This window comes from Pteropus alecto, unplaced genomic scaffold (genome assembly GCF_000325575.1).
Source record: "Pteropus alecto unplaced genomic scaffold, ASM32557v1 scaffold24, whole genome shotgun sequence".
Lineage (NCBI taxonomy): Eukaryota > Metazoa > Chordata > Mammalia > Chiroptera > Pteropodidae > Pteropus > Pteropus alecto.
The window spans coordinates 23,895,503-23,921,188 of NW_006439192.1; the positions used below are offsets into that span (position 1 = coordinate 23,895,503).

The 25,686-nt window shown below is 32.4% G+C and overlaps 2 protein-coding genes across 2 annotated transcripts in view; one reads left to right on the plus strand and one right to left on the minus strand.

Moving 5' to 3' along the window:
• CNOT7 (CCR4-NOT transcription complex subunit 7) overlaps positions 1-16,621 on the plus strand; it is a 17,219-nt gene extending 598 nt beyond the window's left edge. The window contains exons 2-7 of the mRNA XM_006916423.3: positions 1,062-1,272; positions 3,056-3,249; positions 8,012-8,173; positions 10,898-11,042; positions 13,305-13,415; positions 14,987-16,621. Coding sequence (XP_006916485.1) covers positions 1,156-1,272; positions 3,056-3,249; positions 8,012-8,173; positions 10,898-11,042; positions 13,305-13,415; positions 14,987-15,115 — 858 coding nt within the window. The 5' untranslated portion in view covers positions 1,062-1,155 and the 3' untranslated portion in view covers positions 15,116-16,621. The remainder of the gene's footprint in view (positions 1-1,061; positions 1,273-3,055; positions 3,250-8,011; positions 8,174-10,897; positions 11,043-13,304; positions 13,416-14,986) is intronic.
• Positions 16,622-19,971: 3,350 nt separating this feature from the next.
• ZDHHC2 (zinc finger DHHC-type containing 2) overlaps positions 19,972-25,686 on the minus strand; it is a 28,680-nt gene continuing 22,965 nt past the window's right edge. Inside the window, exons 10-12 of the mRNA XM_006916424.3 lie at positions 24,241-24,353; positions 22,519-22,591; positions 19,972-20,182 (exon numbers count right to left, since the gene is read on the minus strand). Coding sequence (XP_006916486.1) covers positions 22,551-22,591; positions 24,241-24,353 — 154 coding nt within the window. The 3' untranslated portion in view covers positions 19,972-20,182; positions 22,519-22,550. The remainder of the gene's footprint in view (positions 20,183-22,518; positions 22,592-24,240; positions 24,354-25,686) is intronic.

A 25,686-nucleotide genomic window follows, 5' to 3' on the forward strand; every position in this document is an offset into this window, starting at 1 on the left:
GCGTTATCTATGACTTGAATGCTTCTGTACTGTTTTCTCGTTTTGGGGGGAAGCCTGTAGTACGGAGACGCTACCTCCAGTAAATGAGAGGGTTTCTGGTGCCTCTTTGGGAGTTCTGGAACTGTCGTCGGGGAAGAGATAGAGGAAAGCAGTGTTAAACTATAGGGTCTTTCCCAAGTGTCTGTGTGTCTGTGTTTAGCGTAGTGGGGAGGGTTATAAAAAAGGGGTCCCTAGATCTTAGAGCACTTGGTTACATTTGACTGCATTTTGGGGGAGGGGTCATAATTCCCTCTTTTACCTTTGTTGTGATTTTTTTCAAACGCGTGGAAAATGAAGAATTTTCCTGCTCAAAAATCAGAATTTTGGTGTATACTGTTATTACCCAGAAACATGAGATGTATGTTTGGTAAGCAGGGAAAATGCTCATTTTTAGGAAATTAGAAACAGTTTGAAATACACATTGTTTCCTTCTTTTTTTCTCCCACCTGCAGTTATGGACATTCAAACAATCTCTGTGGCTATCTGTTAATTATTTCTCAGAAATAGCTTTTTTTTTTTTTTTTTTAAGTTGGTTTTGTGCCCTCCAGTCTGGTTTGAATAAATGCCAGTGAAGGAGATTTTGTAATCAAATCACATTTTGACTGTTCTGTTAATGAGGAATAAAAGCAAACACTAATTCCGTTGTAGTAACATCTGATCTTTTCACACGTGTGTTAGTATTTTACTTCTCATTTTTGTCTGGAAATTGATGTGTTTATAAAGTTTTATTCATTGAGTTGAATCCAGAGCAGTCTTTAATTAGTGGAAAGTTTTAAATGATTAGTATGTACACATAATAAACACTATTTTACATGACATTGATATTAGAACCAAGAAACCTGTGTTGTTGTCATTTTTTTCCTACTGATTAACTGACTTTAGACAAGTCATTTCCAAAATTTTGATTTTCTTATGAATCAAGGACTTTGAATAAGTAATCTCTTAGATTTCTGTCAACTCAGTTACCTCTGATTCCGGTTTCTGATATAGCTGGTTTTTATTTTGGTTTTTATTTGTGACAGGTACATAAATAAAGGATAAAATATTTTATGAAACAAATCTTCAATCAAATATAATATTTTGATGCTTGGCAGCTAGACTCCTTGTGCCCTCACTATGCCAGCAGCAACTGTAGATCATAGCCAAAGAATTTGTGAAGTTTGGGCTTGCAACCTGGATGAAGAGATGAAGAAAATTCGTCAAGTTATCCGAAAATATAATTACGTCGCTATGGTATGCCTATGATCAGATATCCTTAAAATATTTCTTATAGAAGGGGAAGAAGGATTTTAAAAATCTTGAATTCAGTCCTTGTGGTTGATTTTTTTTTTAGGGATTTATTTAATTATGAAAAGAAAATTCTGTCAATGTCCTTCAATCAAAGACCACCTGGAACACACCTGTAATGTGACTAGTTGGGTTTATTACTCACTGGAGTGAGGGAAAACGCATGCCATTGGAGGAAAAGGGGCATTTAAGAGAGCTTTAAAAAGGACTTTTAGGATTGGGGCTTGCGTTTTAGGGAGGGCTTAAGGAAGCAGGACTTGGCTTTGGATTGGATGCTGTCAGGAAGCTGGGGTGATTCTGTGATAGGGTATCTTAATATTAACTAGAATGAGAGAAAACTAGAGTGAGGCTAAGGCTATAAAGCAGGTTACTCATATTAACCAAGATGGAAGGAAGTTTCATGGTTTGAACAATGTTTATGTTTTTGTCTGTGTTCAGTCATGATTCCGGAGTTGCCTTGTCTGATATTGAAGTGTGAAATTGTTTATATTTAACAGAAGAACATTAGGACCTAGTTACCAGTACCAGATCAGCACCTAGCATCACTAAGGCCTAACTGATAATATCAGATGAGCTCCTCTAAGCTGGGAACTCCTGGATGTCTTTCTCAAACAAACAAAAAAATCAGCTCTCCCAGAGATATGTTGATCTGCAAGTTTTCGTTGTTTGATCATTTATTTATTTATTTATTTATTTTTAATCAGTGGAATATCATGAACACACCGCTTTTGCATATACTGTTCAATCTGCCTAGACTGTCTTCTCAGTTAATTATTTTGCTTTTTTACTACTGTATCATGCATATCTGTTACAGCTGCTATACTGTTTTCTAGATAATTTGTAAAGCAAGGGGTTAGTGTCTTTAGTCCTTCTAACACCTAGCAAAATACGTAGCATCCAAATAAAGTGGTTGTTGAGTTTGACTGAATTTAGAGAAGTTTTAATTTCTTTACTATTTATAGTGACTTGGTATTTAGATTTTGTTCTTAGCTTTCTAATTTGAATTTTATATATCATTTTCTCAGTATTTTTAACAAATATGTTTCTGTGTGGAAGAGCAAGTTGATTGCTTAAAATATAAATATTTGAATGTACATAGGTAACATACTATTTATTAAAGTGTACTTCTCGTAGTTAGAATTGAATTTTTTTATCCAAAAGAAATTGATAGTGATCACTTATTTCTCAGATGATACTACGTGACAACATTAAAGATGTGATAGCATTCTATAGGAATGAGTGGGTGGCATGTTTTCTCTGGACTATTTTAGCTCAAGAAATTAGGAAGGATTCAGTGTTTAGATAAACCTTGTCTGAGAAAGTAATTGGAAAGTACGATGCCCTTTCTATTCTTTTTAACCAGTTCTTCATTGCTTTTAACATTACAATAGTATAGTTTCACATACTCCTTGAGAAACATGAATTTATGATTTTTTTTTTCCTCTCTCTTGGGAATAGAGTACTTGGTTGCATTTGTCATGTGTATCTTATACATAGTAATTTTTACTGATGTGATATTTAAAGTAAGAAAAACTCAAGTTCATAGAGTTTTATTTTATGGTTACAAAAGGTAATACTCTTCCTAGTTAAAAGGTACTTTGTAATGCAATGTCAGTTTGTAGAGTATCATCTATAACTGGGTTCTTTGACTTGTGCTAAAAATTGTTAATTCTAGGAATTGGAGGCCTTTGGTTTTTAGTAAATAATGAATTTTAAAACTATTTTACAGGACACCGAGTTTCCAGGTGTGGTTGCGAGACCTATTGGAGAATTCAGGAGCAATGCTGACTATCAGTACCAACTATTGCGGTGTAATGTAGACTTGTTAAAGATAATTCAGCTAGGACTGACATTTATGAATGAGCAAGGAGAATATCCTCCAGGAACTTCAACTTGGCAGTTTAATTTTAAATTTAATTTGACGTAAGTGGGAAATAAATATAACACAAACTTTTTTTTTTTAGTTTAAGTGTAGCAATTGATTTCCCTTAAGTATTGCTGAATGAAATTTTACATGAATTTGGCATAGTTATTCTGGAAATACTTAAAATCTAAAATTTCAAAGGTTAAGTTTCATTTTATTATAAGACAGAAAAATTTGAATAAAGAAGACTTAAATTCACGTACCTTGAATTTTAGAGCTGTTATGTGAAAAGTGTACCACTTTCTTTGAAATTTAGAAAACTTTGGGTTTTGAAAATACTTCCTAATAGAAAAAATAATCTTTCAACATTAATTTTACTTTCAAACTGTGTACAATTGGAAATATATATGTCTTTGTTGTAATAGTTATGCTTCTTGTGAAGAGATTTTTATTACAGTCATATACCAGTTTATGAGTAGATTACACATCAAAGGTGGTGAGATGTTTCTTGGAAGTTTGTTTCATTTTCCTTTCAAATCAATGTTATATAATAGCTATATTTCCAAATCAGCCCACAAAACCTCCTATAACTTACATACAAGAGAGATAATAGTAGTACCCTTTTACCTAGTGTTTCATTTAGAATCTGGCAGGTTATTTTCCATAATCTGAATTCTAACTCAAACCCCGAAATCCAATTTCCTTACTTGTAGTCTTTATCATTGGTGAATAGTCTTGATAGCTTAGGGAATTTTAGTGTTTTGGGTGAGGGAAGATTGTTTACTGACTGTAAGTTGCAGAAATGTTTAATACATTCTCAGTATGTTACAATATTGCAGTGTCCTGTTTGACAGACTGTACTTGAGTAATATAATGTAACCTCTGATTCGAAAAATAGTAAAAGAAGATATGGAACGATTAATGGTAGTGCCATTATGATAGCCTTTCTTTCTCTGTAGAATAATGCTATGTTTAGCATAGTATAAAGATCTAAAAAGCAGGGCTGATGATTTTAGAGGTTAGCGTTGTCAGTGGTGCAGTAGTATGCCTTATAATTGCATTGTGTTTATCCTGACTCCGTTTACTCTGTTGGATTTAATAATGTACTCACCAGAAGCTTGTGAAGGTAAAAAGCACTCATCTCTATTCAAACTGATAATAATGTTTTATAAGTATTATAGCTCTGAAATGAAAATTGTTTTTTATCCTTTTCCTAAAAGATAGCGCTTTTAAAAATTATTTCTTTACCATTTCTTCTGTTCCATGTTACTTTTTTTCTAAACTCATCATTAGAACATTGTTTTTAACAAAGATACTGTTGTGATCTCAATCTATAAGTAGGAGGTAACCTATTATTGTCTCAGTTTTGGTAAACTTGACATTTTCTGTATCTAGAAACATCTTTTTTCTGCTAAAAACTGCTTTGTTATTACAATCTCTGAAAGACTTTTTTTTTTTTTTTATGTACAGAGAGGACTGCTGTAGATTTACTATACCAAATTTTGCTAAAATTTATACTCATGTTAATATCTTGGGAGATGTTTAAGGACAAGGATATAGTGAAAAGTATTTAAGAAGAACAGGTCTGTTAGAAGATAAAATGGGTACTACCTAATGTGGAGACAGAGCACCATGAACAGGATTGTGGATATTGTAAAGACGAAAATTGACTTTATATTGAGTATCTAGAATGAAAATGTCATCCATCAATTGTGCTAGGCAACAGAGATATAGTGTTGAGGAAAGTTGGCCATGGTCATTATAATTTAGTATTCCCATAAGTCTTCTTTCTGCTCCCTGTTGCTAAAGTCTACGAATTAGAATTGTTAGATACCTTATCGATACAAAGGAATTCTCTCCAGACTGAATTTGGAGTTGATATGTACATGGAAATTGAAGGTGAAATATTGACGAGCTGTGAAGAAGAAAAGAAAGCTATGGGTAGAATTCCACAAACAAGTCAAAGGAGATGAGAATGAAATTTTTATAAAACCATCAATTTGATGATTATAGTAATTGATAATTAAGAGAATCATTTTAATAGTGTAGTAGAGATTATAGGGGATCATGGATTTCGTGGTAACAGAAAGGAAGGTGATACTTCATTTAGGAAAACAGCAGTGCAAAGGAGATGGAGAATACCAAGGGAAAGTAGAATCAAAGGTGACTTTTATATTACAGATCATGCACATTTGAAGGTTGAAGGGCAGTTGTCAGTGACGGTATTGCAGGCTGTTTATGTTGTGTCTTCCATAGCCTTTGCAGATTTAGGAGGCATATTTGTGTTCTTGGTTTGAGTTTATTAAATATTAAATTTAGTTACCATCTGTGTATTTGTGACAACCTATATTCCAGTTTGCCTCTTATCTTATGATTTTTAGCATAAATTTATATAGGTGTTTACATTTTTAAAAATGTAAAATGTGTGGTGAGGCAGGAGTGGATTGAGGTTGGAGGGTGTTTCTAAATTGTAAAATCTTTAATCTGCTTGTTTAAAAATGTGAATTTGTTTAAAAATGTGAATTTGTGTAGTAAGCTAAGTTTATATTTGTAGGTAGAAGTAATTTCAATACATTTTACTGAATTTAGCATACCTAGTGGAGTTATTTTCTGTCTTTTTTTTGGATATTAACAAGAGAGGGACAGCCTTGTATCTGCTTTTTTAGAAAACCTTTTTTAGAGATTTGTATATGCTTTTATTTCTGTTCAGTTATAATTGGATATTTTGCCACCTTAAACTTCAGTAGTTGGTTGATCTTTAGTGATAGGAACAATCACATTACTGTTCATTGCTGTTCTGAATAGATCTAATCAGTAAGCCAGCCCCTGAACCTACAGAAAATTTTATATTTTAACTAAACAATATTTTAACTACTTCTTTGAAATTAGAGTATTTTCCTACATTTGCTAGGATTTTTGAGGGTGGGGAAGGCAGGGTGGAATGATTTTTAAAACTTAAGTGGGCACCATGGGAAAAGGACAGTCTATGTAGAAAATTGAGTTTCCCTTACCACAGGAAGTTTTCTTCCTATTTGGAGATTTATTTAGCTTACCTGCATGGGGTTCCAACTTTCTCTTGTTAATGACATGGGTATTATAAAATATGAAATTGGTTCCAAATGATAAAATATTTAGTCCAGTGAAATTTACGTGACAGTACATTAACTTACCTGCATTGAGCTATGGGAACTGCACACACAAAGAATTTATACACATATTTTTATTTACCACTTCCTTGATCATAAAACACCTGAGGTATTCATCCAGGTGTCTCTCCTGAGGATTGGGATTCAGTAACTCTAGATTTGGGACCTAGGAGTCCCTATTTTTGGTATGCTCTCTGAATGGTTATCATTGGGCAAGTTTGGGAAATACTGATTGAAATAGTACAATAATCACTGTTCCACTTTACATGTTTTTTGATCTGATGATATAACATTGAACAAAACAGACAAAAATCATTTCCTTCTTAAAGCTTGCGTTTCGATTGAGAGAGAGACAAACTAAAAGTAAAGGAAATATGGCCCAGAATAAAGCGAGCCTGAAGAAAGAATCTGTTATGCCTTTGGTTGGTTATAATTGCTAAAGCATGCCTCAGCGTGCACATCAGGGCCTGATTAATGAGATTCTAGTTGTTTTTGGTACATACTTTTAGTTTAATAAGGTCAGTCAATAAATACCTATTGTTTAATGAAAAAACTTATATTGGGTTTATTCAGATATCCTTTGGAAAGAATTTACCAGGGGAAATTTTGACTTATAGTGATTATTGCGGTTTTCTTGTTTTCAAATATTTCAGTGGCTAGTTTTGTTATTTTTCAGACATTAGAAGACAAATTGATATCCAGAAAATAGACCATAAGAATACATTTTGGCCCAAGTATGATGTTTCTTTTAGTTTAATTAGTTTTGTTAAAGCTTTTAATAGGATTGTCTTTTGCTGGCTGCTAGAAACCAGCATTCTTACAGTGTAAAAAGTAAATAAAAAAGTCTAATGGGCAATTCACAAAATACTTTATTTATCCTCAGAAACATACCTTAATTTTGATTACTTTTTAAAATTTAATTTAATATTTTAGATACCTATGTGTGCTTGGAAATTAAGCGATGGCTTTCTTTTTGGCTTTAGTAAAATCTTGAAAGATTGGTTTATATTTAGATTTCCTGGCTTGACTTTTAGAAGGTAATCTTCAAGGATGAAGACATTAGAAGAAAAAGTTATTGTTGCTATAGCAGACTCCTTTATTTTAAGCAGTTTACTGGAGCCCTTTGAAAGGCTTCTTATTAATGAAAGGAGGCATTTCCTTTTTCTTTAATACAGAATATAGTACAACTCAGCCACATCAGATGTTTTTCATTTGGTCTCTGTTCTGGTGCTGCTGAGAGCTTGGTAGATAAACATAGGTCCTCACCCCTGCTGCTACAGCTCCATCTGGCAGCATTGAAGTGGTTGCTAAGACTGAAAGTCCCTGAAAAGAACATGTCTGTTTCTTTGTGGTAGTAGTCCCCAATGAGAAGAATACCCCTTTTTCAGACTCAGTTAAATTTATTTAATTTGTGAAAAGCTGATGAAATTGAGTTAATAGCAAAGATTAAAATCTCACTATTGGACTGTTTTGAATGATTATTTAATGTATGAACAATTCTCTTGAGATATTGTCCTGCTTATTTAAATTGTATTTTCCTTTCATATATATGAAACATTGGAACAACTAGATTCAAGTGAATCTTTCTTGCTTTTGGCACTGTGGTAGATATAAGTCGGGAAAAATAGTTTGAAGTAAAGCACTTTGAATGTTGTCTGTCTTCTTTTCTTGCCAGGGAGGACATGTATGCCCAGGACTCTATAGAGCTACTAACAACATCTGGTATCCAGTTTAAAAAACATGAGGAGGAAGGAATTGAGACCCAGTACTTTGCAGAACTTCTTATGACATCAGGAGTGGTCCTCTGTGAAGGGGTCAAATGGTTATCATTTCATAGGTAAAAAGATTTTTGCATTGAAAATAGCATATGTGTTACCATACTTGGCTTGGGTCACTGTTTTAGCAATTTCAGGCTTAGTTCTACAAAGAATTGGCCGCCTATAGCAGTCTCCTAACTCTTAAGAGACAGATGTTGGCCTACTTAACGGTTATTTAATAACATGGGATCCATTTTAGCATACGAGAGACAGTATTGTATAGTGGGAAGGGTACAGGCTGGAAAAATAGATCTCGGTTTAAATCCAGCAATGCCATTTGGAATGTGTTACCGAGAGTTATTGAACATTTCCAAGCCCAAATAAAACCATTTATTCATTAAAAAATACTTTACCATATGCCAAGAACTGTGATAAAATTCTAGGAATTAAGCTATGAACAAGAGGCTAAAATCCTTGTTCTCATGGAGTTTACATTCTGGTAGGCATAAGCATACACTTTTTTATATGATGAAATTTATATTGTGGTTTGTTAGGTGATGATAGTGCTGTAGAGGGGCAAAGAATGCTGGGGTGGGTGTGTCGTAGAGTTTAATTTTCTTTTTAAATTGATCAGGAAGACATCACTTAATATCTTTCAGAATTGTTTTAATGATCAAAAATAACGTATTTAAACCATCTAGTAAAGTAGACTTCCAGATAAGAGAAAGTTTTCTCCTAAGTAAACTAAATTAAACTGGCAGCCCAGGGACTAAAAGTAGCCTTGGAAATGAATTTATTTAACTTTTTATGGTTTTAAAAGCATTGTATTATGTAGATGTTAATGTTCTTATACTTGGCCCACTTTTCACACAGAGCTTCCTGCATGCTTTACAATTTCCAGCTCTGTTCTGTGGAATGACTTTATATTGTAAACTTTGGCATGGTACTAAGCAGTAATTTTTGAGTTGGAGGTATTGAATGTACTAATTCTTACCTGTTATCTTTTTCTCTATTCTCCATTTGAACCTGTACCTCAGGAGACGAAGCTTTAGTCTCTATTAATTTGAGGAATGTTTTTTGAAGTTCTCTTTTTACTATTATGGTCATAAGGATACAAAAGAATGGGGAAAAAATTGTCCTATCCTTTTACTATATATAACATTGTCTTTCATTCAAAAACTACTTTGAGCAAATACAATGTTCTAGACACTGGGGGTATTAAGATGGACAAAAACAGAAAGAGTTCATCTTAGAATTTAGAGTCTAGATTAGACTGATACATTTGAATATTTTCATATTATAATCTATTTCTAGTAAAGACCAATTTAAGAACTTTATAAATCCTAAACTGTAATAAAATCTTTTACTAGTAGTAAACAAATGCCATATTGACTTATATTTTAGTAAGTAGAAGAGTTACTTCCTTGCCAACTACCAAAAATTTAAAAGTTTCTGCTGTTTATTATACCTTGATATTTCTTAGTGGTCTTCAGTGTAAAGTTTTTTTTCTTTTAAATTGGTAAAATTCTGAATATCAAATAGAAATTGTACTTTGCATCCCTCAAAGATATGTTAATAACATTTCTCACCAAATATTAGTTGAGTTCCAACTATATGCAATAAAGAAAATATATTTTTAAAAGTTTGCTCCCCTTTAAACTCGGAAAAAACAATACATGCATTTTAAAGGATAGTACAAGAAAACAACTTGTGTAAGAAATCTGAGAGCTGGGCTCTTCAGGGAAGGCATCTGTAAAGGTCTTTGAAGGAAAGTTAGACAGGGAAAAGATGGTGTATAATAGTTCCACAGGAATGTAAGGAGATATATAGCTGTTGGAAAAGCCAAACAATAGGTATAGGAGATCTTGATTTGACATAGTGGGAGTATGTAATTTATCCTCTAGGTAGCAGTCCCCAACCTTTTTGGCACCAGGGACCGGTGCTCCTATGAGAATCTAATGCCTGATGATCTGAGGTGGAGTTTAGGCGGTGATGCTAGCACTGGGGAGCGGCTGCTAATACAGATCTTCGAAGCTTCGCTAGTTTGCCTGCCACTCACCTCCTGCTATTGGCCCAGTACCTAACAGTCCAAGGACCATTACTGGTCCACAGTCCCGGAGTTGGGGACTCCTGCTCTAGATAGTAGTTCCCCGTCTTTACTGCCATCACTTCTTTCATATGCAGCATTCCTATTAGTATCTCTTGGGGAACCATCATAAGGAACAGAAAATTTTGGGAGAAGAGAATATTTATTAATAAAGCCACTTAAGGGAAGTTAAAGTAATTTGGTAGGAAATTAACTCTGGATTTTTGAAATATATGACTTCTTTATTAAAGATGGGAAGATTTGCATTATTTTTGCCTTCCGAAAGCCAATTCTCTTGCTACCTTTGACATGTTTGGCCAACTTTCCATCCATCTTTGTTTTTATTTCTCCATTTGCATAGTTATTTAAATTTTTTGAGACATCTACTGTGGGCAATTTGATACTCTTCTTAAAGAGTTCTCTATTCAAGCATTATCAAAATAGTTTAGTGTCTACAGCTTGGGATGGTAGTAGAGATTTGCATATTGATAACTGAATGATGAAGTGACAAAGTCTTACCACTGTGTGTAAGATGATGGCATTTTTCCATTATAATTGTGAACATGTATATTTTCTCTGTTCTTTTGTGCACTTTTTTGTGTATGTCAATTCTTTTTTTGTCTACTCTGTGACTCACTTAAAATTTGTATCAGAAAAAGTTTTTCATCGCTATGGTATTTATGGTCCCTCTTCTGTATACTTTTAACCCTTTTTTCAGTGGTTATGACTTTGGCTACTTAATCAAAATCCTGACCAACTCTAACTTGCCTGAAGAAGAACTTGACTTCTTTGAGATCCTTCGGTTGTTTTTTCCTGTCATTTATGATGTGAAGTACCTCATGAAGAGCTGCAAAAACCTCAAAGTAAGGCTTTGAGTAGCTTTATCTGTAATCAGCACACTATTCAGATCGAGTGACTGACATAAGATCCTAGGCTGGGATGTTGATTTAAACCCCATAGTTTTATATTAAATGCAGTTGTATCATCTGGTCATTTGATTCTTTTGCTTGAATAAATAATGCTTTATAGGAAATTTTTTAATACATATTGACAGAGTAAGTTATCAGTAAAATTCAGTTGAAGGATCAGATTTTTGTCATTGCTTGCCGGATTAAAAATCATACAGCATAGAAACTATGAAGCTCTCCTGCACAGTTCAAGTCCACGCTCCCAACATGGACATTATCTTTGCAAGAAAAAATCCAAGATGGCCAGCAATGTGCAGATGGTAGTCAGTAGTGAGGCAAAAAGTTTCTGCTGCTTATCTTGGCTGGAGAAATTTGGGTCATGTCCTAGAATCATGTTCCAGGGATTAAATGACATAGTTAAAAGGGATTTTGGTTTTTTTCCTGGTCCAAAGATGTCAGTTTATTAGTAGTAAGTGTTACAGTAAATGTGTTGGTCCTAACTAGACAGTAACTTACATTCTGACACTGATTAATGTGTGTAATTGTTACTTAGAACATTAATTCTTTCAAAGGGAAAGTTTATAAGGAAAAGTACTTCTTACATTTGAGAATGAATTCACCTATGGTGGCACAGATTCCTAAGGAATACAGTCAGTTGTTTTTTTGTTTTGTTTTGTTTCAGGTGTATTTGTTTTTAAGCCGTAAAAAAAGAGTAAAGTGGTTGCCTCATAGAACCTATATCAGGATTGATCAAGTTTTTTCCTCACCAGGTTTTTAGAAGTACAAATAAAGTTATACTTTTAGGAGATGGTAAAAACTTTAAGAGCATTACTTTTACACAGAAAGAAATCATTTAGGAATTGAATAGGAAACTTGGCTTTTGACAAATTAACTGAAAATCATAAGAGAAGTAGTAATATGGCCAGTGTCTACTTGCCTCATTATAGGATATGCCATATAACCAGTGAAATTTTTGACAAAGATTACTTCATGTTTGTAGCACTTAAGAGCAGCAGAATTCTGTGCAATTTGAAGAGACTTCGAGCTGTGATTCAAATGAACTTGCAATAGGATATCCTTATTACCCTAGAAACTCAGTTCACACCCTGAAAGTATTACATGCTGAGATTCCAAGAGCTTTGTGTTTAATGTGGCTGTACAATGACAGTTTTGGAAACAGAACCCAGTCATCATTTATTATGTATATGTTGGAAAATTTCCAAGTATACCAGAGATTCTGAGTATACCCTGAGTGGCCTGCTGTCTTAAAATTTATGTATAAACAGAGGTGCTTTTTGACTTATAGTACATCATTCGGAATAACCGAATTCTGTTGCTCTCCTAAGCAGCTGCTAATGATACCTAATCCTCATGCTGTTTTTAGCACAGAAGCAACTGCTATGCGAAGTACTTTTTCAAGCTGTGACATAGAGAAAGGCTAATTTGCTAGTAGAGGAATTCATAATTTAGATAAGAATTTCTTGTGTTCGTTTTGTCCTTGTTCCTGATTTTTATTTCTTTACTTTCTCTGCTCCCGTTATTCTTCTCTCTTCCCTCAGTGTCCCTCTTTCCTTGTCTTTTATTCTTTCCCTTCCTTTCTTTCACCCTCATCATCTTTCTTTTTTAATCCTAGCAATATTAACGTAAGCATATTTTAGCTGACCCTTCTAAGGAGTTGTAGTCTTGTAACAACATACTCTTTTTCCTTTTTTAACTAACAAAACCATAGTTAAGCACTTAGTGAATTCTTCAGATTTGATTAGTCATGATAGCTTTGTTTTGTACAAATTATTTGGATGAAACTACATTGCTGTTAGGTTAAGAAAATTTGAAGATAACCTACAAGTCAGTTTTATAATAATTGATCGATGGCTGGATCAACTGAATGTACTTGATAAAAGTTACTCTGTATACCTGTTACCTTGTATATGATCTGCTTCCCCATATATTTAAGAAAGTTATTTACCTGTCTCATGCCTTAGAGCCTATGATGAAGATAAATTTTTCCAATTAAGATCTAATTTTCTATTAAATTATAAATTTCACCTACATTCAACAAATATATTAGTAATTCACATTGTTTTTTTCCCAGTCTTAAGGTCCATCTGTACATTCTAAAGTTCATTTATATTTTGGTCATTGTCCAAGTTATATAATTTGTGAATTCAGGCATTGCAATGTTTCTCTCTTTTGACAGGCAATTTTTCTGTCTTCTAGGGTGGTTTACAGGAAGTTGCTGAACAGTTAGAGCTGGAACGGATAGGACCACAGCATCAGGCAGGATCTGATTCATTGCTTACAGGAATGGCCTTTTTCAAAATGAGAGAAGTATGAAGACATGAGTGCCTTTTTTTCGGTTGTTAGGTTGAGAACACTATCTTATGGCGAAAATTTTGGGGCAAGAAATACATATGAAGTAAATATATAATTAGCAGTACCATATAAGTCAGATCAACCACACTTGAATGAAAGTATTCAAATATAAGTAATCTTAAAATGTAGTTCAGAAGGAAATTTTAAAAAAATAAGATTTTTGTAGACTAAAAAATTTAAAAATTTAAACTGCCTCAGAAATCATGTCACTCCAGCCATATTATTTCTTAGGTGAGAAAACAGGCCATAGGCTAGTAACTTTAATCTAAGGTCACATACATTACTAGTGAGAGAATTCTTTCTATAGACCACATCAATGCTGATTCTGCCAAGTCATGGAATCCATGTATATATTAAGCTTCTCCTGGCATTGCCTCATCTTAGACATTAAAGTGCCCGTAAAAATATTCTCTCATGCCATTCTTCATTACTTAAGGATTTAGAGAGTAGGACTCATGCTTTTTAGTTGATTGAGTCTTACCAAGTGGTTTTTGAATTCTAAAATGGTTAAATAAGTCTGAAGTAGTAGTCGAATCAAAAATCATATTGGGCAAACCCTCCTTAAATGGTAAAAGACAGAGATAAATTCCTCAAATATAAAGAAGTTAGGTATGGAAGAACGAAGTTTAATGAACCCAAGTCTACCCTTAGGTTAAGTGATATGCACAGGTATGCCTCGCTATAGGTAAATGCAAAGAAAAATTTGTGCAAAAACAAAATACAGTGGGCTTTTTTGCTTACAAAAAAGTTTTCTTGTAAAATATTCACTGTAAAATTCTTTTGAGTATATCCTCATAGACATTAAAGAATTGACTGAGAACTTTTCTGGAAATTTAAAAGTTTTTGTCAAAATGTATTAATAGAAAGCACAATAGCTGTTTTGCCAAGTGGTATTGATTGAGAAGTGATTTAGATTGTCTATTCAGGAAAGTAAATGTTTTGTACTTCTTTCCAGTGCTACGTTACAGAATTAAAATAACCTTTTGGATTTTTTGCTTTGCATTTTAAAAATGCCTTAATTGTTCAATGAATGGTGAATTCTCTGCTAATTTGTTCTTTTTCTTGGCTTCTTCAAGGATAGTAACCTAGTGTGAATGTTCAGATTTTACTGTCCAGAACATTGTTTTTAGCCAACTCAGCCTTACACATAGACTCAAGGCTCCTTATAAACCTAAATGTTCCCTGCCCCCATTTTCATTCATATTTACCGATAAATATGAAATTAAAATGTCTGCCATTTTTCCATGATTACTAGTTCTCATAAAAATAGTCTAAATGTTAATAGGAAAGACATACATTTATACATTTTTTTGTAGTCCTTTTCTTCGGTTTCTTTTGAGCTCTGTACTTTTTGAAACCTCAGTTTAATTCGTTGGATTTAAATGTGTGGCTTCAAAGGAGCACTATAGAAAAGAGCTGTCATTATAGTTAATGATCAGTCAATACTTACGTTGCTGAAATATAAATTACCAGTTGTACCTTTTGGTTAAAATTATCTTTTTTTTCCCCCCAAAATTCCTTTTTAGATGTTCTTTGAAGATCATATTGATGATGCCAAATATTGTGGTCATTTGTATGGCCTTGGTTCTGGTTCATCCTATGTACAGAATGGCACAGGGAATGCATATGAAGAGGAAGCCAACAAGCAGTCATGACATGAAATAGTCCTTTTATTTTTATTTTATTTGAGCTACACACATGCTTGTATATAGGTTTTTATCTCTGGTTGAATCCCTTGAACAATAGAAAGTACTTTTTTTTTTTCTCTTTCATAGCCCATTCTATTTTCTGCCTTTCACTGCTAAGTATGAGCATTCCTATCTCAGAACTTAAATAGAAAAGCATTCAGGTTAAATTTGGCCTTAATACTTGTTAGCAGGCGTGTGTGACAGAGTGGGAAAGCTACATCATACCAACTTTACCTACTTGAGCTTGGTTTGTTTTTCCCCTTTCCTAAATTAACTAGCACTGACTGTAATTTATTTCCCTGTTTCATGTCTCCGTTCCATTCTGCAGGAGTTTTAGCTATTTGAAATTGTGGACCATCAATTTTGCACTTTAGAGAGTGATTCTGACTCAAATCCTCTGTTTTATCAGAAATTTTCTCTTGCTCTTAGCTGGAAAAATGACCATCTGCCAACTTTATACAGTATTTACTTGTTTTTGACCCATGGAATATAGCACATGCATTGTGCAAATGGTTGACTCAGCAAGACTACAAAAAAAAAAAAAAGACAAAAAACTACTGAGGAGCTTAGTAACTGCTGTTTCTATACTTAATATTTAATCTTCCAAGCACATCTAGTGTCTGTCAGTTTCTAATTGGCATGTGTAGGCTGCTCTGTGATTGAAGACTTTTTCAAACCAGCTTTACACCCTTCAGGAAAAATCCCTTGTGATTGGATGTTTATTGTCTGCCAGGACACTGGTATCCAGGATGTTGAAGCTACAGTTATTTTATGATAGCACACTTCCCTTGATTTGCTTCTTTTTATTCCATCACTGTTTACCTTTATTTTTAATTTTTAAAAATTTTATGGCCATGTTTATGATGCTCTTGATTTGTTGATTCCACAAATCAATTTCATTAAAGTCCAAAGATAGCAAGTCTTTAGGTATATTTTGTACCAAATTAAATTAGAAGACAAAAAAATTGTGCTTTCATAGTTGCTACAAAGATAAATAATGGAGAGATTTGGTACAAAACAAAATACAAAATTATATATATTAGCTATATACATATACACATATAGCTAATATATATAGCTAATAAAATTACCTGAGGAGTGTAATGCTTGTTTATTTTTTGTATATATCTTTACAATCTATTTTATATATATTGACAAAAGAGACTGTGAAATATTTAGCCATGCAGAATGTGACCAGACCAGAGCATGTGTAGGAAGACATTTTGGTAATCATTAACTGTACCCTGAAGTGATGGACTACAAGTTATGATGTGTGTTATCTACACTTCAATCAGTAATAGTAGCAAATCTCCAAATGTTAGCCACATTGGTTTGTTTTCCTTGTACATTCTTTATTCATATTACAATGCTGTAACTGGGTGGTCCTTTTTAAACAAAACATTATTTGCAAAACAGAGGGTATTTGTTTTTAAAAGCTTTTGTAAATAAAGGCTTCAGAAATGTTTTCTTATATGTTGATGACTGGTAATTTTGTTTTGGAAATATTTGGGGGACATTGAGGGGCAGCTGAACAGAAAACAGTAATTTCATAAACTAAGGCTAATCTCTTAATTGAAAAATCAATCTGAGCCTTCTGCATTTCAACAGTGTTGACTTATTACCTCGAAGTAAATGCATTTGGTATAACATCATGGCTTTTTAAAGCTGACACAATATAGCAGGTATCTAATTGGTTTCTATTTATTTTGATTTACACCTTAAAAAAAATTATAAAGATTGCCTTTTGAGTAGCCTTTTAGTTGCTCGATTTCATAATTTGTATCAGTTTTGGTTTCTGTCTCTAAGAAATAATATGTTTTTATAACTTCTATAAGAACATTATGACCTTTACTAAATCTAGCTTTTGAATAAGAGATATTTGGCTGATAAACTTTTAGTGTTCCTGAGCCATTAATTCTGGGTTCACCATATTCTGTTAAATCTAATAGAGCAAAGGTCAGTAAATTATGGCCTGCAGGCCAAAACCGTCTGCTGCCTGTTTTTGTATGGCCAGTGAGATGAGAATGGTTTTTACAGTTTTAAAATGGTTGGGGAAAAAATTAGTATTTCCTGATATGTGACTATTATATAAAATTCAAATTTTAGTGTCCATAAATAAAGTTTTGTTGGAGTGCAGCCACACTCATCATTTATATACTGTCTATGACTGCTTTTACACTAGAGGAGTTGAGTAGCTGCTACAGAAACTGCCTGTGATGTTGTTATCATGTTACATTTCTGCTTGGTTTGTGCTACAAAATGGGTGATGTAGATGTGACCCGACGACATTTGGAGTGCTGATATCTCTGTATCACAATATTTTATTATTTCTGTTACCAATTCATACCCATTGTGTTAAAAGTGCACTTTGAATGGTGTGCTTTTAAGGCACATTGAAGTAAGGATTATCTTATCAAATTAATGGTAAAATGCTGTTTATCATGCAATGAGACTATAACTGTGCTAAAAAAAAAAAAAATACAATATATGTTGACATAACCAGACTAAGGACTCATCACAATATTCCCAACTCATGGGAAAGCAACAGGAGAATTAGAAATTTTAAAATAGAATATCACAGCATAATTTATTCACAAAAATAAAAAAATGAAAATGTGGCCATAACCAAAGTATGTTTATAAGTGGCCCATTTGTTAGCCAAGCAAAGCCATTTTCTGATGGTGACGTTAGATCATGCTGCTTGAATGTAGACCAAAGAAATGTGTCTAGAGAAAATAATTCATCTTTGAAAAAACCCTTACTAAACAAAATTGATTAATGTATATGATGCATCTGTACAATATTTAACAGTTTCTTAAATATTGATACCTGTATCAAGTTAAACAGTTTCTTAAATATTGATACCTGTATGGTAGAGCCTCTAAAAACTGGAGAAATCAAAATTATTAGTTTAATAGATTATTGGGACAGTTGAAGTATAAGATGTCTTTCTGAAGAAAAACATTTTAAATATTTTAAAGTACATTTTCTAAAAATGTACAAAATGTAAGTATTTGTTTTATTGACTCAAGTAAAATACTACATAACTAATGAGATATGCCATCATCTCTAAAAATTATAACCCCTTAGAATTAAAACTAAAAAAATTATTCACTGTGAGAAACAAAAAGAACCATTACAACTTAAAGAAATTTTATTTTAAAAATTTTTCAAATCTGATTCTAATGCGTACTTATGTATTCCAAAAATTACATGAAAGACCTAAATGGGGGAAAGATTAACAGTACTTTAGCAAAATAAAGAATAAAAAAAAAAATCCCTTTTTCCTTTCCTAGCTTCTAGTCGGAGGGAATATCTTAATCCTGTTCCATAAAAACAGCTATAGTACTGTGCTTTAAAAATATCTGGCTGCATATAATTCTTAATACATCATGTGATGCTGTTGCCCTTAAGACTTCTAGCAGTAGTTATAGGTTCCAACCTGGCACTTCAGGTAATGAAAGATGGTGACCAAAAAATGCCTTAAGAGAAAGGTAAAAATGTATCATATGTTCTGAAATTTCTTGAACCAGATTGTCAGATCAAAATCTTTAGCTTTAAAAAAAAATCTGAAAAAGACTGCCATCCTTGGCATTCTTACACTCAAATGATCTAGAAAATGGACTGGGCCGACACTAGTTCTTCCATTAACTCATTTAATATGAAACTATATTTTTAGCAAGGATGAGTAATTGCAAGGATCTATTGCTCCATTATCCTCTGGCCTTCTAGTCTATTTTGTGTTGAATTTTTGCCTCAGATTTTGAAAAGTTTAATACCATTTTCTTTTTTAGTAAATACCAGTTCCTTATCTACATAGTTTTAAAAGGTAATCCACTTTAAATTCTGAAAATCAGTACCAAAAAAATGTACACAGCTTATTCTAAGCACTAACATTTACAAAACTTACACTCCATCAAATTGAAAAAGAGGAAAATAAAACATTTTTTCTTAAATAGTGCATACAAGGCACAAGAGCTTCATGGTGAAGCCTAACATTTTGGCATCAACAAACACACCACTTAGTTTATCTGAAACTCAGTTTTCAAACAGCACGCTGAACTAAATTTCCACAAGTATATGATTTTTTTGTCTGATTTGCATAATTTTCATAGGTGTTTGAAGAATTATATAGTTTAACTCATACTTTTGATGAGAGGGCATAAAGTGAAGGATTAATCTATTGACCCATCAGGAATTCGTAACAAAAATTCAGTATTTTTCGCTATGTTCAAAGAAAACTAACAAGATTTTTTAAAGCCAAACTAGCAAAAGAATATCACAAAACAGTCCTCATAATTGTTATTATATGTTCCCTCAATTAAAAGATATGAAAAACATGTTTCAGATGTAATAGAAATGTATTCACTCTTACAAAAATTTTCTAGCCAAATGTTTATCAGGGAGCTCAACTCTCAGTGATTATATACTTCCTTTCAAGCAGGCAACAAAAGGGAAATTAGATTAAAGTCTAGCAAAAAATGCATGGTGGTCTTCAACTGTAGGTCATTTGGATTTGTAATGGATTCTTAGTTATGACAGTTCACTCTCTCTGAGACCAGATTCACATCAGAGGTAATAAAAGTCTGATTTGCTACCTCCATCTTCCCATAGGTAACTAATATGTCTAATGAATAAAACATTATTATAATGTGACCTCAAATCTTTTAAATCTCATTATCTTTGTCTTAATTTTTTAAATTAGAAAATCAGATGATTAATGGGCTTTTTATGTGATAAAGTGTGCTACCCAAATATTTGGGTGGAAACTGGCTCATGAATTTATTCCAAGTTTTTATGATAGACGATATTTTTGCCCTTGATTCATAAACCATAATTACTTTTAATATTTCACAGGAATTTGTGTTATTTGAAACAATCTGTATATTGAATAAAAATGTGATGATTTAAGCAACTGCTTGGAGAGAACTAATCAATTCATAATCTGCATATCCAGCCAAGGAGAAATGGGAGCGACTGGTCAATGGTGTTCTCCTGTGGAAAACCTCTTCCATCCATCTACAACATTGATCCCTTGAAATGAAACGGAAAAAATGAAACACTTGTATTAACTATATAAAAAACCAACACTTAACAACTCATTCATCCAACAAACAACTCATTGATTGTTGCGATAATATCCCTTGTTCAAAATAAAATGTTTTCTATACTAGAAGGCTCAGTAGATGAGTTCTTGAATTTAGACCTTGACATCGATGAATCCCAAACTATAATGTGCATATACAAGACCATGGGATCTTGTTAAAATAGAGAAGATGCAGTTTATGATTGGACCTAAGGTGAGGTCCAAAATTCTGCATTTCTTATAAGCACTCAGGTGAGGCCAATGCTACTGATTTGGGGGTCCCAATTTGAGTGTTATAACTGTTATATTTGTCTGAGGCCACTGGCATTTAGAAGTGACAACTGAGTTCAAAAAGGGACTGAGAAATGATTTTGAAATTTTATGTGCGTAGAAGCACAATATTTTTTGTTTATATTGTATCAAGGAAGGTTGGATAGGCTAAATTTAATCTACAGTTTGGCATTGCTATAGATATAGGCACATTATAACTACCTGGGAAATATGCTAAGAAATATTTTATAAAAAGCCCACAGATTATTAATGCAGTTCAAAAAGAGAATATGAAGATACCAGTAACATAAGTATATCAATATCAGGTAATATTATTCAATATAAATGTGCGCTGAATGAATTGTTTGAGATTTAAATCAGAAATCTATATTAAAAACAAACTATTTGGATTATTAGCTACCTTAAGCAAATTAAATTTTTAAAGAAATCTCTTACTGGTTATGTCAATAGAATGAAAAACCTTACATTAGAAAATGACTTTTCTTCAATGTCAATGCAGCTGATTCATGCTGTCATTTGGTTATTATGACTGCTAATGTCTTATATGCAAATGTAATAAAATCAAGTGAGTTTTGATTTTAGTGATGTTATCATTGACTTATAAAATGTTCATTTAGAACCTACTGTGTGTCTGGTACTGTGCAGTGTAGAGAATAATGGTGAACAAACACAATACTGGTCTTGTGTCAAAATTCGTGGACATCTACATGATACTATGATATTACTATGTAAATATGTAAAATATTTAATACATGACCTCACAAACTGTTAATTATATCTAATAATTCAAATACTCAAAATCCTGTGAAACTTTATATGCTTTACAGAACTAGGTTCTGCAAAATATTTATTTGTGATACTATAATGATTCATATTTGTGCATTCACAGTTACATTTTAAAATTTCCATTGTTAATTTCCATTCCAAAATTTAACATTGTCTCCTTGATATTTAACCAAATTAAGAAGATTAAATTTTCACTATCCTAACCGTAATTATGATTAATCTGACCTACTATACCACAGTGTGGTCACCCAAAACCAAACTAGTCAACTGGCAAATTGCCAGATCAGTATCTTGCTCCTGAATAAGAGCGAAACAAAACATTAAAAAAAAAAAAAAGATTAAAAAATATTTTGAGGAATAAAATGAGCTAAAAACAAACACAAATTTAAAAAATGCCCTCAGATACCAATGAAGTACTTTGACATAAATGTGTTTTAGATGCTGCTCTCTTGCTTTTCTTAGATAAGACTTCAGGATTCTGGATTGCAGTTTTGTAAATAGAGTTCTCTTGATAACTAATGTTTATATTGTGTTTATTATAATGGTACATATAGTTGTTTATTTTGTTTAGATATTTATGGCTTTGTTCCAAAGGGACTCTTTATTGTAGCTTTTTATTGACTGCAGACTTATAAATAGATTATGTATTAAAGAAATTGATTTGGAAATATAGGTTTAAAAAATTATTGTTTAAAGAAAATTATTTGGAACACCTATTACTTTAAGGATGGCACATGCTATGGAGGTCCTACTATGACCAAAAATAAGAATGGCAGGTTTAAGCTAACAAGATATAATTATCTTGTACTTTTCAGTGAAATTCTGCTAATGGATGGTCAAGGACATGACCACTGTATATCTGGAAAGATAGAAAAAAATAAAAAATTGAACACTTATGAAATGACAAGATAATTGTCATGTAAAGTTCAGTATCTTAGGATCAATCCTTGTCATTTGATGCATTACTAGAAAAATGAATTTTGCTCATCAACTTATTTCTATTATACAGTTCACCTAAATACTAGCTAATACTGAAGCTAAGTCCATGTCAGAGGTCTCCAGCATGATTAATGCAATCTCAAGGTCAGCTAAGATGTCTGTTAATGTGAAACACTCAAAAATAAATAATAATGTTTATGGAACCTTTCTGCCCGAAGAGAACTGGAAAAGGTTAAAAATATAAAATAATACAAGAAAAACATCTTACTTCCATAAAGTAAAATTATTTTGTTCGAAGAGTTAAGTCTCATTCTCCATGGTTAATGCAGGATTGCTCAAACCTTCAAGAAAGAACATAAATTAGCATTTTTGGGGTTGCTGTTGAACAAAACAGGCAGAGACTTGTTTATTCATCCATTATTCCCCCTACTATATTTCCAAAGGTACCCTACATAATATAGATGTTTATAAGATGGTCATATAGAAACACACATACACAAACTTCTCACATCATCTTAAGCCATCGTTTCCTCATTTTTCATTGACCAACCTCATTCTAACTAATTTTTGAGCCCTTTCTCATCTCATCTTTCTCGTTTCTCTTCTTTTACATCATCTTTTAAACTTTAATTTCTTATGCATTTATTAAAGTAACAAAAATTAATCTAACATAACAGCACATAAAAACCAAGAAATCACTTATATTTTAATGTAGAACTATAAGATGAAACCCTTCCAAATGAAAGAGCTCTTTGTCTCCCCCAAAACTCACCCCCAAAACTGATCCCCAACTATACATCATTTCTTTGCCTCTAAGGAAGCTGATGGATTCAAAGGGAAATAGGTATCATCAATTTTTATGTAGCTAATGCTTAGACTTATTCATAGATTGTAAAATGAAATGGCAGGTTTGAAGGTGAAGAGAGACCAAATTATGAATACTCAAATGATCTTCAGAGGGTGTGTGTGTGTGTGTGTATTCTTTAAGAACAAAACTTTTTAAAGAAAGTCTATTTTAGGAGACTATGACTGATTATATACTAAATAATGACCTTATAATTTTTACTTAGGATTCTATCAATTTGTTTTTCGCCATCACTAAATCCCAAAGAGATTTCAAATAAACCAGTAAAAACTTTAAAGTGCAATGCCAAAATTAGGCAGCACTAGGAGAGAGTTTAAGGAAGACTAGAAATGAAGGAGAAAGATTTTAGAAGTTAAATTAGTCAACCTGGAGATTTTCTGGTTAACAGTGCCTTACCCATGGATGTATGGTTTTGTACTCATTTATAGAGATACCACACATATATACTCACACCTGCATGTATGATCACACTGTTTTGTTTAATCCTTCCCAAACCTGAGAAATAAATAGTATTTTAAAAATAAGGAAGCTCAGTCTAAAAGAGATTGGGTAACTTAAATATCACACGCTGATCAGGTGCCTAAAATGGGATTTGAAATCAGATCTGACTTCAAAGCCTTGCTTGTTCTTCACCAAGAAAGTAATCAAAAGATTAAAATCAATAACAATAATAAGAAATATGAATAACTAAAGTTATGGTAAAGTTATGGTAATTGTGCAATCACTTCGACATTTTGAAATTGCATTGAAATCTTGAGTAAAAGAATTGCATAATTTAAGCTCCTTTAAGATATTTTTCAAACTTTTGTCTGAAACAATTACATTTTTATATTTAAAAATTGTATTTTGAGTTTATTTCTATCATTTAATATTCAGTAATAAAGATTTGATACTTTAAACTGAAAAAAATACAACGTAGATCTATTTTTCATAAAACGATTTTCTACAGCTCATAGAGATAAATCAAAGTACTTCACAATTAGATGTTATTGAAAATAATTCTAAATTTACACTGGGAGTCCGACTTTAAAACAAAATTCCTATAGGTAATATAATGAAATTGTTTCACTACTTTCACCTTTTAAAAATAAAATATATCCAAAAAGCCAACGAGAACACCCTTACCAGTGTTGCCTTTTCCCAGGCTCGTGCTGCCCTCTGTCCAAGACTGAGAATCAGTAAGAAGGTGGCTCTGGGACTCTCTCAATGGCTTTGCAGGAAATTGATGGTTTTCAGAACTGAATAAGATTAATCATCACAATCATCTCATTAACTCTTGACAGTATTAAGGTGAATGTTTTTCAAAGCATGGGACTCAAATCACTTGTGGTGCAAGATAACTGTAGGAGTTACTCGAGAGAATTTAGAGAACACTGGAACAATTAAATCACACACTCACAATAAGAAAAGTGTTTTTTCTTCAGTTCTCTTTTCGTTCTTCTGATTATAATAAGATGACAATCTTTAACTCTGGCAAATCTCCATTTTTAATATAGAGAACAAGCCTCAGACTCAGACTTTAGCATGTAAGGGAACCTAGGCAGAACTTAACAGTATTTTATTATCAATTTTATTTTTTTACATTATATTCTTTTTATGACAAATTATACTAGTTTCTCATTTATGACAGTAATATAAAATTGGGTTTAAAAATGAAGTTCAGTGTCAAAATAAATATATTAAAGAAAAATATTAATTTTTGTAAGTGGTCTGTGGATATGGAAAAAATATATATGATGGTGATAGCAGATAGACAAGTCTGAGGAAAAACTGGCCTACTGTTTCTAAAGTGGCCTAACTGGTCTTGAACAAAGAATTCTCTATCTTCTATAAGACGGAAACAACAAATGTGAGCATTATCTTGCAGGAATGTTGAAAACATCTGACATTATCACGTCTTACAAACTTGATTTTTAATGTGAGGAAATAAAGAATTAAAAAAAAAAAGAATTCAAGTTTTAAAATTTAAGTAGACACGCCACCTATCGACATAGTGATGGTATAAAAACTATATAAACTATTTTGCTTAGGAAAAAACTTGGTATAGAAACTATTATTTTAGAACACCTTGAAATAGTAATTACAATAATGTTCAAAAGAAAAAAAAAGCTACTTAAAATTCTTCCAAGAATAATTCAACATATTTTGACTATAACTATTACATTTTTTAAAAGATATTCTTTTGCTCCTTAGTAATCACCTCATATCTAAAACTTGAGAATATTTCAGTTTTGTGCAGCTTTAACATACCCTTATTAAAATTTTGAAGGTAAATCTTTAAAAAAAAAGCATGTCTCCCATTCATATAAAAAATCTCTTTAATTCTTATTATTCCTCAGGAAAGAGGCCATATGCGAGGTACAGCATACTGAATAGGTCCTGGTTTAGGGACTCCCTGTAGATTGATTACTGCTAATAGGACTTTAACAACTGGCAAGGATCCATTCATTCAATGACACTGATTGAGTACCTATTACATAAAGGAATAAAGTCTGATCTCATGGAAATTTCATTGTAATTGACAAAGAATAATAATAAAGAGATAAATATATAATAAGTCAGGTGATAATA